The following is a 15,260-nucleotide window of genomic DNA, read 5'->3' on the forward strand; positions in this document are numbered from 1 at the left end:
TATCTCTCATTACCTATTTTATCTCGAAGTCTACTTTGTCTGATATACGTTTGGCCACACCTGCTTTCTTTTGTTTGCCATTAGCTTGGAGTATTGTCTTCCATCCTTTCACCCTGAGCCTGTATTTGTCTTTAGAGCTGAGATGTGTTTCCTGGAGGCAGCATATTGTTAGGTCTTGTTCTTTATCCATCCTACCACTCTGTGTCTTTTGATTGGAGAATTCAATCCATTTACAGTTAGAGTGATTTTTGATATATGAGGGCTTAATGTTGCTATTTTATCACTCATTTTCTGTTTCTTCTGCATTTTCTTTGTTTCCTGTCCTGTGTGTTTTGGACTACCAATTCAGTTTAGTAGTCCTATATGATGGTTTTCTTAGTTTTCTCTTTATTCATCATTTATGGCTGTGTTCTGATTATTTGTTTAGTGGTTACCATGAGGTTTGTATAAAAAATCTTGTAGATGAGATAGTCCATTTTCTGATAGCCTCTTATTTCCTTAGACTAAGTCAATTTCATCCCTTTCCTCTTCCTCTTCTAAGTTATTACTGTCACAACTTATTCCATCATGTGTTGTGAGTTTGTGGTTAAAGTGACAAGATTATATTTATTTTTGGTCTTTTCCTTACCTTTATTTTTGATGTTATAATTAAGTGTTTTCTAACCTAGTCTGATAGAGAGCTGCAAGTTTTCTTATTTTGTCTACCTATTTTTCTCCTTGCTCAAGGCTTTGTATCCCGTTTCTCTTTATTTTTCAGGCATGAGAACCTTCCTGAGCATTTCCTGTAGTGGAGGTCTTGTGGCAATGAACTCGCTTAGCTTTTGCTTATCTGGGAAAGTTTTTATTTCTCCATAATATCTGAAGGATATTTTTGCTGGATAGAGCATTCTTGGCTGAAAGTTTTTGTCTTTCAGAATTTTGAATATATCTTTCCACTCTCTCCTAGCCTGTAAGGTTTCTGCTGAGAAATCCGCTGAAAGCCTGATAGGAATTCCTTTGTACATTATTTTCTCTTGTCTTGCTGCCCTTAATGTTTTTTATTTGTCATTGACTTTTGACACCTTTACTACTATGTGCCTTGGAGAGAACAAAGCTGGAGGCAACACACTTTCTGATTTCAAAATATATTACAAAGCTACAGTAATCAAAACAGTATGATACTGACATAAAAAAATATGTGTGTTGCCTCCAGCTTTGTTTTTACTCAAGATTGCTTTTGCTGTTCATAGTCTTTTGTGGTTCCATATGAATTTTAGGATTGTTTTTTCTATTTCTATGAAGAATGGCATTGGGATTTGGATAGGGATTGCATTGAATCTGTAGATGACTTTGGGTAGTGTGGACATTTTAACAATATTAATTCTGCCAATCCATGAACCTGAGGTATTTTTTTCGTTTATCTGTGTCATCTTTAATTTCCTTCATTAGTATTATATAATTTTCAGTGCACAAGTCTTTTACCTCTTTGGTTAAATTTATTCCTACATATTTTATTCCTTTTGTTGCTGTTGTTAGTCGGGTTGTACTCTTAATTTCTTTTTTGGATAATTTGTTTTTAGTGTATAGATATGTGACTGATTTTTGAATGTTGACTTTGTATTTTGTAACTTTACTGAATTCTGATGGTTTTCATTGAATCTTTAGGCTGTTCTATGTGTATGATCATGTCATCTGCTAACAGAGATAATTTTACTTCTTCCCTTTCAATTTGGGTGACTTTTATTTCTTTTTGTTGTCTAATGGCTCTGACTAGGACTTCCAATACCACATTGAAAAGAAATGGTGAGAGTGGGCATCCTTGCCTTGTACTGGATCTTAGAGGGAAGGCTTTCAGTTTTTACCCCATTGATTATGATGTGAACCGTGGGCTTTTCATAAATGGCCTTTATTGTGTTGAGGTAAGTTCTTTCCATACCTACTTAGAGAGTTTTAACTATGAAAGGATGTTAAACTTTGTAAATGCTTTTTCAGCCTCTATTGAGATGATCTTGTGGTTTTTTTCTTTCATTATGTTAATGTATTGTAGCACATTGACTGATTTGCATATGGTGAACCATGCTTGCATTGAATGAATAAATCCCACTTGGTCATGGTGTTTTATCTTTTTTTTTAAATTAACTAATTAGTTATTTTACTGGGGTAACATTGGTTTAAACATTATGTAAATTTCAGGTGTACATCATTATATTTCAGTTTCTGTGTAGATTGCATCATGTTCACCACACAAAGACTAATTACAGTCCATCACTACACACATGTGCCTAATTACCCTTTTCACCCTTCTGCCTCCCTTCTTCCTCTCTGGTAACCACCTATCCAATCTCTGTCTCTATGTGTTCATTGTTGTTTTTATCTTCTATTTATGAGTGAGATAATACAGTATTTGACTTTCTCCCTTTGACTTATTTTGCTTGGCATAATATCCTCAAGGTCCATCCATGTTGTCACAAATGGCAAGATTTCACCTTTTTTTTTATGGCTGAGTAGTATTACACTGTGTGTATATACCACATCTTCTTTATCCATTGGTCCCTTGATGGGCACTTAGGTTGTTTCCAAGTTTTGGCTATTGTGAATAATGCTGAAATCAACATAGGGATGCATATATCTTTACACATTTGTGTTTTTCTTGTTCTTTGGATAAATACTCAGCAGTGGAATAGCTGGATTGTATGGTAGTTCTATTCTTAATTTTTTGAGGATTCTCCATACTGTTTTCTGTAGTGGCTGCACCAGTTTGTACTCCTACCAGCAGTGTATGAGGGTTCCCTTTTCTCCACATCCTCCCCAACATTTGTTATTTCTTGTTTTGTTGACAGTAGCCATTCTGATGTGTGTGAGCTGATATCTCATTGTAGTTTTTGATTTGCATTTTCCTAATAGTTGGTGATGTTGAGCATCTTTTCATGTGCCGGTTCGCCATCTGTATATCTTCTTTGGAGAAATGTCTATTCAGATCTTTTGCCTATTTTTTAATTGGGTTGGTAGTTTTTTTGTTGTTGACATGTATGAGTTCTTTATATTTGGATATTAACCCCTTATCAGATATGTGGTTTGCAGATATCTTCTCCCAATTGTTAGGTTGTCTTTTCATTTTGTTGATGGTTTCTTTTGCTGTGCATAAGCTTTTTAGTTTGATGTAATCTCATTTGTTTATTTTTTCTGTTGTTTCCCTTGCCTGGTCAGACATGGTATTTGAAAATATGCTGCTAAGACTGATATCCAAGAGCATACTGCCTATGTTTTCTTCTAGGAGTTTTATGGTTTCAGGTCTTACATTCAAGTCTTTAATCCATTTTGAGTTAATTTTTGTGTATGGTGTAAGGTAATGGTCTACTTTCTTTTGCATGTGGCTCTCCAATTTTTCCAACACCGTTTATTGAAGAGACTTGCCTTTCTCCATTGTATGTTCTTGGCTCCCTGGTTGAAAATTAGCTGGCTGTAGATAAGTGGGTTTATTTCTGTGCTCTTGATTCTATTGCATTGATCTGTGTGTCTGTTTTTGTGCCAGTACCATGCCTTTTTGGTTACTATAGCTTTGTAGTATATTTTGAAATCAGGGCGTGTGATACCTCCAGCTTTGTTCTTTTTTCTTGGGATTGCTTGGCTATTTGGGGTCTTTTGTTATTCCATATAAATTTTAGGATTCTTTGTACTATTTCTGTGAAATATCATTGGAACTTTGATAGGGATTGCATTGAATCTGTAGATTGCTTTAAGAAGTATGGACATTTTAACTATGTTAATTCTTCTAATCCAAGAGTACAGAATATCTTTCCATTCCTTTCTGTCGTCGTCTATTTCTTTCAAGGATGTTTTATACTTTTCAGTGTACAGATCTTTTACCTCTTTGGTTAAATTTATTCCTAGGTATTTTATTCTTTTTGTTGCAATTGTAAATGGGACTGTATTCTTAATTTCTCTTTCTGTTACTTTGTTGTTAGTGTATAGAAATGCAACTGCTTTTTGTATGTTGATTTTGTATCCTGAAACTTGACTGTATTCATCTATTATTTTTCTAAAAGATTTTTGGTGGATTTTTTAGGGTTTTCTATATATAAAATCATGTCATCTGCAAATAGTGACAGTTTAACTTCTTCCTTTCCAATTTGTGTCCTTTTTATTTTTTTCTTGCCTGATTGCTTTGGCTAGGACTTCCGATACCATGTTAAATAAAAGTGGCGAAAGTGGGCATCCTTGTCTGGTTCCTGTCCTTACAGGGATAGCTTTCAGTTTTTCTCCATAGAGAATGATATTAGCTGTGGGTTTGAAATATATGGCCTTTATTATGTTGAGGTATTTTCCTTCTGTACTCATTTTATTCAAATTTTTATCATAAATGGATGCTTTATCTCGTCAAACGCTGTCTCTACATCTTTTGAGATGGTAGTGTGATTTTTATTCTTCATTTTGTTAATGAAGTGTATCATGTTGATTGATTTGCAGATGTTGAACCATCCCTGCATCCCTGGAATAAATCCCACCTGATCATGGTGTATGATCTTTTTAATGTATTGTTGTATTTGATTTGCTAGTATTTTGTTGAGGATTTTTGCATCGATGTTCATCAGTGATATTGGCCTGTAATTTTCTTTTTTTGTGTTGTCCTTGTCTGGTTTTGGTATCAGGGTAATGTTGGCTTCATAGAATAAGTTAGGAAGCTTCTCCTCCTCTTCAATTTTTTGGAAGAGTTCCAGAGGGATAGGTGTTAACTCCTCTTTGAATGTTTGGCAGAATTGACCAGGGAAGCCATCTGGTCCTGGGCTTAAATTTTTTGGGAGATTTTTGATTACTCTTTCGATTTCCTTACTGGTGATTGGTCTATTCAAATTGTCTATTTCTTCTTGGTTCAGTTTTGGCAGGTTGTATGATTCTAAGAATTTATCCATTTCTTCTACATTATCCAATTTGTTGGCGTATAGCTTTATCTAGTAGTCTTGTAGTATTTTTGTATTTCTGAGGTGTCCGTTGTAATTTCTCATGTTTCATTTCTGATTTTATTTATTTGAGCTGTCTCTAATTTTTTCTGATCAGTCTAGTCTAAAGGCTTGTCAACTGTGTTTATCTTTTCAAAGAACCAGCTCTTAGTTTCATTGATTTTTTTCCATTGTCTTTTTGGTCACTATTTCATTTATTTCTGCTCTGATTTTTATTATTTCCTTCCTTCTACTGATTTTGGCCTTTTTTTGTTCTTTTCTTTCCAATTCCCTTAGGTGCACTGTTAGATTGTTTCAGATTTTTCTTGTTTGTTGAGGTAGGCCTTTATTGCTATAAATTTTCCTCTTAGAACTGCTTTTGCTGTACCCCATAAATTTTGACATGTCATATTTTCATTTTCATTTGTCTCCAGGTACTTTTTGGTTTCTTCGTTGATCCAATCATTGTTCAGTAGCTTTTTGTTTAATCTCCACATATTTGTGGCTTTTCCATATTTCTTCCTTTAATTGATGTCTAGTTTCATACTACTGTGGTCAGAAAAGATGCTTGGTATTATTTCAGTCGTATTAAATTTATTAAGACTTGTTTTGTGGCCTAATATGTGATCTATCCTGGAGAATGTTGCATGTGCATTAAAAAAGAATGTGTATTCTGTGGGTTTTGGGTGGAATGTTCTGTATAAATCTCCTAACTCCATCTGGTCTACTGTGTCATATGAGGCCACTGTTTCCTTATTGATCTTCTGTTTTGATGATCTATCCATTGATGTAAGTTGCGTATTAAAGTCCCCTGCTATTATTGTCTATTTCTCCTTTTATGTCTGTTAATTATTGCTTTATATATTTAGGTTGGGTCCATAGATATTTACAAGTGTTATGCTTGTGGCATTGTTCTCTTGATCATTATGTGGTGCCCTTCTTTGTCTCTTGTTACAGTTTTTTATTTTTAAAAATCTATTTGTCTGAGATCAGTATTGCCACCCCTGCTTTCTTTTCATTACCATTTACATGGAGTATCTTTTTCCATCCCTTCACTTTCAGTTTTTGAATATCCTTAGGTCTGATGTGTGTGTCTCTTGTATGCAGCATATATATAGTTCTTGTTGTTTTTTCCAATCAGCCACCCTATGCCTTTTCATTGAAGTATTTAGTCCATTAACATTTAAAGTAGCTATTGATAAGAATATACTTATTGCCATTTTGTTACTTCTTTTCTGGGTGTTTTAGTAGTAGTTCTCTGTTCTTTTCTTTTTCTCTTTCTCTCTTCCCTTGTGGTTTGATGACTTTTTTTTAGTGTTATGTTTGGGTTCCTTTCTCTTAATTTTTTGTGTATTTATTACAGGTTTCTGCTTTGTGATTACCATGAGGTTCATATATAAGAACCTATGTAAATAGCAACCTATATTAAGTTGATGGTCTCTTTAGTTTTACCTCTTGCTAAAAGCTCTGCTCTCTTACTCCCCTCCTCCCACATTTTATATTTTTGACATCAAACTCTCTTTTTTGTGGGTGTTCATCCTTTACCCTCTAATCCTGGAATAGGTAATTTTAGTACTTTTGTCTTTTGACCTTCAAATTATCTTCATAGGTCATTGATCTGCTAGCTTTCTTGTATATTTGCCTTTACCAGTGATTTTATTGCTTTTTTTGTTTTGTTTTTTGATAATTTTCTTATTCCTATTTGTGGTCTTCTCTTTTTCCATTTAAATAAGTCCTTTTAGCATTTCTTGTAAGGCTGGTTTCTTAGTGATAAACTCCTTTCCTTTTTGCTTGTCTGGGAAACTCTTTTATCTCTCCTTCCATTCTGAATGATAACCTTGCCAGATAGAGTATTCTTGGCTGTAGGTTTTTTCCTTTCAGCACTTTGAATATATCATGCCACTCCCTTCTAGCCTGTAAGGTTTCTGCTGAGAAGTCAGCTGATAGCCTCATGGGGTTTCCTTTCTATGTAACTTGTTTTCTTTCTCTTGCGGCTTTTAGGATTCTCTCTTTATCTTTAAATCTTGACATTTTAATTATAATATATCTTGGTTTGGGCCTCTTTGTATTTATTTTGTGTGGTGCTCTCTGTGCTTCCTGTACCTGGATGTTTGTTTCCTTCCTTAAGTTTGGAAAGTTTTCAGCTGTTATTTCTTCAAATAGATTCTCTGCCCCTTTGTCTCTCTCTTCTCCTTCTGGGACACCTATAATATGGATGTTAATGGACTTGATGTTGTCCCAGATGTCCCTTAGGGTGTCCTCATTCCTTTTTCTTTTATCTGTTCAGCTTGGGTGATTTCCTCTAGTCTTTCGTCCAGCTTGCTGATCCATTCTTCTGTATCACCTACTCTGCTATTGAGTCCCTCTAGTGAATTTTTCATTACCAGTATAGTATTCTTCATTTATGATTGTTTCTTTTTTATATTTCCAATTCTTTGTTGAAGTTCTCACTGAGTTCATGCATTCTTCTCCCAAGATCAGTGAGCATCTTTATGACTCTTTGTTTGAACTCTTTGTCAGGTTGATTGTTTATTTGTGTTTCATTTAGTTCTTTTTCTGGGGTTTTGTCCTGTTCTCTTACTTGGAATGTATTTCTTTGTCTCCTCATTTTGCCTCTTTCTCTGTGCTTAAATCTATTGTTCGGTACGTCAGCTCTGTCTTGTATAGGTGTCCTTATGTAAGATTTGCCTGTGAGGCCCAGCAGTATGTTTCCTTCTCGTCACCAGTTCCAAATGTTCCAGGAGTGTTTCCTCTGTGGGTTACATGTGTCACTCTGTTATGGTAGGGTTACTCTTGCCTCAGGTGCTTGGGGAGGCTAGGCTGTCCCTCTGGCCAGCTGGCTATAATGCTCAGCTGTCTGTGGCTGCTATGGTCCTTTCAGTCACTTTCTTGGGCACAGGGAGCCCCAGCACAGTTGTCTGCAAGATCTAATAGCACATTCCTCTTGCAGTTTTTTGGGTAAGTGAGTAGGTCCTAGTGTGGCTGGTTGCTAGGCTCAGGGGCTTACAATTAAGCCTGGCCTGCAAGGGTATTGTCAGCTCTCTCAGGGTTGCAGCTGAGTGGGGCTGGCCTCAGGCATGGGAGCACCCAATTGTTTCAGTCTTTGGAGTTGGTGCAGATCCCCTATGTGGCTGTTTGAGAAGCACAAGTCTGCTGCAGCTGACAGGCCCTACCACCCACAGGGCCACACATCTCATCAACACTGTCCTGCCTCATGCGTGCATCCCAACCCACTGAAGTGGACTCAATTGCCTCCCCGCAGAGGGCCCACACACTCCACCAATGCAGGCCCACCCCTCATACACACCATGCCCAGCAGGCCCACTCACCCAGTTGCAGTGGTTCCAGGCACCCCACCTATGCAGGCACACACGTTGCTGTTGTGTGGGGCCAGTCCCTAGGGCAGGCTGCCTGCCCTGGCTGAGCAGGACTAAGTGGGTGCTCTAGTGGGTGGGGCAGGTCCCTGCACTAACAGGTTAGGGGAAGAACTGGCACCTGCCAGTGTCAGCACGCCTGTACTAGGTCACAAGAATGGCTGCTGCCAATGTCTGAGTCCCTAGAGAGGTCTCACCTGTTACTAAGAGGCTCCCAGAGCCTCTCAGGTGGGTCTCTTTTCACCAAAGGTCGGTGCATCTTTCTTTATGGTGATTTTCGGTTGCTTTCTGAAACAGGTGCATCTGTGCAAGGGCTGTGTAAGGGTAGGCTTTTTTTTCCCTCTTATTGTCTGATAGATTTTCTGTGGGTATTTCCTGTTATAGTTAATAGCCAGCCAAGCCAGGTATTATGACACTCATTTCAGTTGTGCTGAGTCCAAAAGCTGCTTATTCTGGTAATGCTCCCCTGCTCACATCCCCCACTCCTCCAGGGAAGGCTTTGTACCTTAAGGTTGCTCCTGGCCGGCCGTGAAGCATCGCAGCTAGAAGATGGCTTTTTTCTCTCTCTCAAAGGGAATTTCTGCGTCTTCCACCTCAGTCAGCACCGTACCTTGTTGTGGGGGTTCTTTTTTTCCAGTTTTCAGTTCTCTCAGGGGTAATTGTTCCAGGAATAGTTGTAAATTCTTTGTGTCCATGGGAGGAGGTGAGTTCAGAGTCTGCCTTTGCTGCCATCTTGACACCATCCTTTGATCTTTTTAATGTAGTGCTGAATTTGGTTTGTTAGTATTTTATTGAGAATTTTTTTGCGTTTATGTTCATCAGGAATATTGGCCTGTAGTTTTCTTTTCTTGTAGTATCTTTGGTTTTGGTATCAGCGTTTTGCTGATCTCATAAAATGAGTTTGGAAGTGTTCCTTCCTTTTCTATTTTTGGAAGCATTTTAGAAAGATTGGTATTAATTCTTCTTTGAATGTTTGGTAGAGTTCACTTTTGATGCCATCTGGTTCTGGGCTTTTCTTTGTTGGGATATTTTTGTTTACTGACTCAATCTTCATATTTGTTATTAGTCTGTTCAGGCTTTATATTTTTTCTTTTTTCAGTCTTGATAGGTTCATGCTTCTGGGATTTATCTATTTCTTCTAGATTATCCAATTTGTTGACATATAATTGTCATAATAGTCTTTTATGATCCTTTTTATTTCTGATGCATCTGCTGTAATGTCTCCTTTTTCATCTTTGATTTTATTATATGAATGTTCTCTCTTTTTTCTTAGTATAGCTAAGAGTTTGTTGATTTTATCTTTTCAAAAAGCCAACTCTTAGTTTTGTTAACTTTTTCTAATATTTTATTCTCTATTTGATTTATTTCTGCTCCAATATTCATATTTTCCTTCCTTCTGCTAACTTTGGGCTTAGTTTGTTCTTCTTTTTCTAGTTCCTTGAGGTATAAAGTTAGGTTGTTTATTTCAGATCTTTCTTCTTTTCTAAGGTAGGCATTTATTGCTATAAACTTTCCTCTTAGTACTGCTTTTGCTACATCTCATAGGTTTTGGTGCGGTGTGTTTTCATTTTTGTTTGTCTCTAGATACTTTTAAAATTCCCTTTTGATTTCTTCTTTGACCTAATGGTTGTTCAAGAGTGTAGTGTTTATTTACCACTTATTTGTGAATTTTCCCAGTTTTCTTGCTGTTATTGATTTCTAGCATTATTCCATTGTGATCAGAAAAGATAGTTGGAATGCTTTTGATCTTATTAATTTGTTAAAGCTTGTTTCGTGACTTAATATGTGAACTATCCTGGAGAATGTTCTGTTTGTGCCTGAGAAGAATGTATCTTCTTTTGCTGTTGGGTGGAAAGTTCTGTATGTGCCAATTAGGTCCGTTTGGTCTGTAGTGTTGTTCAACTGTTTATTGATTTTCCTGTCTGGATGTTCTATCTATTATTGTAAGTGAGGTATTGAAATTTCCTATTATTGTATTGCTGTCATGTTGCCTTCAGATGCCTGTCAATATTTGCTTTATATATTTAGGTGTTCAGATGTTGGATGCATATGTATTTATAATTATTATATCTTCCTGTTGAATTGACCCTTTTATCATTATATAATGACTTTCTTTGTCTCTAGAGACAGTTGTAGACTTAAAATATATTTTGTCTGATATAATTATAGCCACCTCTGCTTTCTTTAGGTTACCATTTGCATAGAATATTTTTTTTCATCCCTTCACTTTCAGCCTGTGTGTTCCAGCATATAACTGAATCTTGTTTTTTTGTCCACTCAGCTACTCTACCTTTTGTTAGTGAATTTAATTCATTTACATTTAAGGTAATTATTGGTAAGTGAGGACTTAATATTGCCATTTTATTAATTGTTTTCTGTCTGTTTTGTAGTTGTATTGTCTCTTTCTTCTCTTGCTCTCTTCCTTTGTTATTTGATGATTTTTTTTGTGGTGATTTGTTTTGATTATTTTCTCTTTATCTTGTATCTATTATAGGTTTTTCTTTGTGGTTAGCTTGAGGCTTGCATAAAATATCTTGTGGTTATAACCTCCTATTTTAAGTTGATAACATCTTAACTTCAATTGCATACAAAAACACTAAGCTTTTACTCCTCTCCTACACTTTGTGTTCTTGTCATCAGAGTTTGCTTCTTTTTTTGTTGTCTATCCATTAACACTGTTTATTTTTTAATTTTTATATTAGGGTTAAAAGTAATATATGCACCACCATTACAGTGTTACAGTCGTCTGTATTTGTCTATATAATTTACCTTTACCTGTGAGATTTATGTTTTTGCATTGATGCTTAGTGTGTTTTTGCTTCAATTTGGAGAACTCCTTTAAGCATTTCTTGTAAGGTAGGTCTACTGGTGATGAACTCGGTCAGTTTTTGTTTGGGAAAGATTTTATCTCTCTTTCATTATTAAAGGATAATTTTGCTGGATATAGTATTCTTGGTTATCATGTTTTTAATTTCATTAAAACTCTCATCTCACTCTCTCCTGGTCTGTAAGGTTTCTGCTGAGGAATCCACTGATATTCTAATGGGTGTTCCCTTGTTTGTGATGAGTTGTTTTTCTCTTGCTGCTTTCAAAATTCTTTGTCCTTGACTTTTCACAATTTGATTATAATGTGTCCTGGACTAGTCTTTGGGTTGATCCTGTTTCAGGACTTTTGAGCTTCATGAATCTGGATGTCCATTTCCCTCCCATGATGTGGAAAGTTTTCAGCCATTATTTCTTTACATAAACTTTCAGTCATTTTCTCTCTTTTCCTTTTGGGACTCCCATAATGTGTATATTGCTTCCTTGATGGTATTCCATAAATTCCATAGGATTTCTTCACTCTTTTTCTTTTCTTTTCTTTTCTTTTTTTTGGTGAGGAAGGTGGTCCCTGAGCTAACATCTGTGCCAATCTTCCTCTATTTGGATATGGGATGCTGCCACAGCATGGCTTGATGAGTGGTATGTAGGTCTGTGCCCAGGATCTGAACCTATGAACTCTGGGCTGCCGAAGCAGAGTGCACAAACTTAACCACTATGCCACTGGGCCGGCCTCTCTTCACTCTTTTTCATTCTTTTTTTTTCCCCTCTGACTGGGTAATTTCAAATATCTTGTCTTTTGGTTCTCTGAATGTTTCTTCTTCTTGATTGAGTCTGTTGTTGAAGCTCTCTATTTTTCACTTCATTCATTGTGTTATTCAGTTCTAGAGTTTCTGTTTGTTTCTTTTTAAATTTCTATCTCTTTATTGATCTTCTTGTTTTGTTCATGTATTGCTTTCCTGATTTCATTGAGTTGTCTGTGTTTTCTCATAGCCTGCTGATTTTCCTTAAAACAATTATTTTGAGTTCTTTATCAGATAATTTGTAGGTCTCCTTTTTTTTGGAGTCAGTTACTAGAATATTATTGTGTTCCTTTGGCAATGTCATGTTTCTCTGATTTTTGTTTCTTGTACCCTTGTGTTGATATCTGCACATTTGAAGTAGTCACATCTTCCAGACTTATGGACTGGCTTTGATAGGGAAAGACCTTCACCTGTGGGTGGGTGTGAAGGTACCAATTGAGTGGGATGTGGTGGCTCCAGCTGTGGGGAGGATGCAGCAGTGTATACTCTGTGCAGCTCTATCAGCTGAGGTCAGCATTGGCGAAGACTGCACATGGGGCACAGCGATGGCTTCTTCTCCCCAGTGGTGCCGTGGGGTAGATTCTGGGCAGCTCCATCAGCTGGAGTCAGCATGAGTGAAGACTGTAGGGTCCTTTGTGGTGAATACTGCAGGTGTCCATAGTGGTGGCAAGTGCCGCTAGGGTCCTCCTACTGTCCTTTTCCTCCAGCGGGGAGGTTTTGCTGAAGGGATCTCTCTTGGACTGGGGGATGGGGTGACACAAGTAAAATACTTCCTATACTTTCCTATGTAGCCATTCTTGGTTTTTTTACTCCACTCAGTTCTTTTTCTTTCTCTTTGTTTTTTCTTTTTTTTTTTTGTGAGGAAGACCAGCCCTGAGCTAACATCTGTTGCCAATCCTCCTCTTTTTGCTGAGAAAGACTGGCCCTGGGCTGACATCTGTGCCCATCTTCCTCCACTTTATATGGGATGCCGTCACAGCATGGCTTGACAAGCAGTGCATCGGTGCACGCCTGGGATCTGAACCCTGGGCCACCATAATGGAGCTCGTGCACTTAACTGCTACACCACGGGCCAGCCCCTCTTTGTTTTTTCTTAGTGCAGGAAGTGGGAGAATACTGAGTTAAATAGTGAGAAATAAGCAAAAATTAAAACAGTTCATAAAAATGGGCCAGATTATCCAAGGGTTTGTCCAGACTAAGTATGGAAAAATTTAAGATTTACTAAATTATGGATTCACTTTTCTATAGAATAGATAAATTGAGTTTGTGTTGGTAGATAAAGACAAGGAATATCTACATGAATTATTTACTAGGTAAAGGGCCTGTTGCTACTAAGTATGCTGTTACTGCTCACGGGTCTGTGCAGTAGAATGTTTCATTTTCCAGAATATAAATTAGATGGCACTTTTGCATTTTCATTTTATGTATGATTTGTGATAAAACTTTTCTCTTTGCCAAAGGAGACTTTCCTTTGATGGATATATGAAAGCCATTTGAATTATTTAAAATATGGAAGTTATTTCTGCTCCTTTTAAATACATGGTAAAAAAAAAATTCAAATTGTGTAAAAGAGAGTACAATGGGAGATGAGTCTTCTTCCTCCCACAGATCCATAGGCCCTTCTTTATAGAGTTTCTTAAATGGATGTTAAGCAATTGAACCCTCTTTTCTTACCTATTTTTCTATTTACAACTTCTTAGAGAGAGGCCATCTAGTAATGTTCAAATTTTCTAGGGTACAATATTCATGAAACTTTAGGATCTGGGCCTTTTACCTCGATCTCTAAATATTTGAGGATGTCCCTAGATCTCTTATTGTTGATTTCTCATTTAATTTTTGTTCTTGATCAGAGTACATACTTTATATGATTACAATTAAATTTATTGTGACTTGTTTTATGGCCCAGCGTACAGTCTAACTTGGTAAATATTCCATGTGCATTTGAAAAGAATTTGTAATTTGCCATAGTTGAGTGTAGTTTTCTATAAATGTAAATAGGGCAATTAGGCTGACAGTGTTATTAAAATCTGTATCCTTATTGATTTTTTTGGCCAACTTTTCCTTTCAATCACTGAGAGGTGAGTGTTAAAATCATCAGAAATTTTTCTCCCTTTAGTTTTGATAATTTTTGCTTATCCAGTTTGACAGTCTCTTTTAATTGAAGTGTTTACTCCATTTACATTTCATGTAATTATTGATATAGTTGTCTTCTGACTTTTGTTGTTTCTGATAAGTCAGTTAACATTTTTTTCTCAGTGTGGAATATGTCTTCTTTCTGTCTGTTTTTAATATTTTCTCTTATATTTGATTTTCAGCAATTTGTGTATGATGGGCCTATGAATGGTTTTGTTTGTATTTTTTCTGTTTGGGTTCATTGAGCTTTTTGGATCTGTGTGTTGTTTATTTTCCTCAAATTTTAAAAATATTTTTGGCCAGTATATAGTCAAGTTTTTTTTTTCTGCTCTATTCTCTCTCTCTCTTTCTTTTGAGATTTCAATTACGGCAGTGTTATTTATTAAGGTTCTGTTAATTTTTTCCCCAAATTTTTTTCTCTCTGTGCTTTAGTTTATTTGCTAATTTCAGCATCTGGGTCATCTGTGGGGGTTCCTATTGACTGATATATTTCTATTAACTGATTTTTTTTCACTATAAGTCGCGTTTTCTTGTTTATTTGCGTGTCAAGTGATTTTTTTATTGTATAGTGGACATTGTGGTTTATACCTTATAGAGACTGGTTTCTGTTATCTTCTATTGAAGAGAAAGCAGAAAGTTAAATAATTGGCAAATTACCTTAATGTATTACAGAGGCTTGGTTGAGGCTTTGTTAGGGAAGATCTATTTTGCTTTTGTCCTTAATTCTAGGAAAAATCTCTTAGACCGGAAATATGGTCTTTACTCCTAAAGTATGGCCCTTTTGGGGTATCAGTGGAATGCCTGAAGTATTTACCAAGCCCCTCCAATTTGGTGGAACTCAAACTCCTAACTCTTCCCTGTGGTAGACAGCTGCCAAAATCTCTGCTTAGGTTCCTTCTCATCATTTTTCCTCCGTTCCTGGAAGTCTCACTCCACATATGCATAATAAGGGGTCAGCCAAGGATTTGAGGAGAGTATATGCAGATTTTGGCATTCTCTACTCTGCAGTTCCCTCTTTTCTGAGATCTCTCTTTAATTTCTAACCTTTCCAGCAGATTCAAACTCAGTCTTCTATTTCAGCCAGTAATATTTTGACTTTCTGCTTGAGCTGCATTTGCTTTGTGCCATTTGGACTGTGGGATGCCTTCAGAGGTAAAGCCAGATAAATGTTTCTCATGCAGTATGGTTCCCTTCTTTCAAGGGTTGAATGCCCT

General features: G+C 36.5%; 1 protein-coding gene across 2 annotated transcripts in view; it reads left to right on the forward strand.

Moving 5' to 3' along the window:
• Window positions 1-15,260, forward strand: part of XKR9 (XK related 9) — a 47,089-nt gene that overhangs the window by 17,335 nt on the left and 14,494 nt on the right. The window contains exon 2 of one of the 2 annotated variants that reach the window (XM_058528870.1): window positions 1,754-1,898. The exons of the other annotated variant lie outside the window; for it this stretch is intronic. Within the exon in view, the coding sequence (XP_058384853.1) occupies window positions 1,879-1,898 (20 nt within the window). The 5' untranslated portion in view covers window positions 1,754-1,878. The remainder of the gene's footprint in view (window positions 1-1,753; window positions 1,899-15,260) is intronic. 2 annotated transcript variants of the gene reach the window in all.

Source organism: Diceros bicornis, chromosome 33 (assembly GCF_020826845.1).
Source record: "Diceros bicornis minor isolate mBicDic1 chromosome 33, mDicBic1.mat.cur, whole genome shotgun sequence".
Taxonomy (NCBI): Eukaryota; Metazoa; Chordata; class Mammalia; order Perissodactyla; family Rhinocerotidae; genus Diceros; species Diceros bicornis.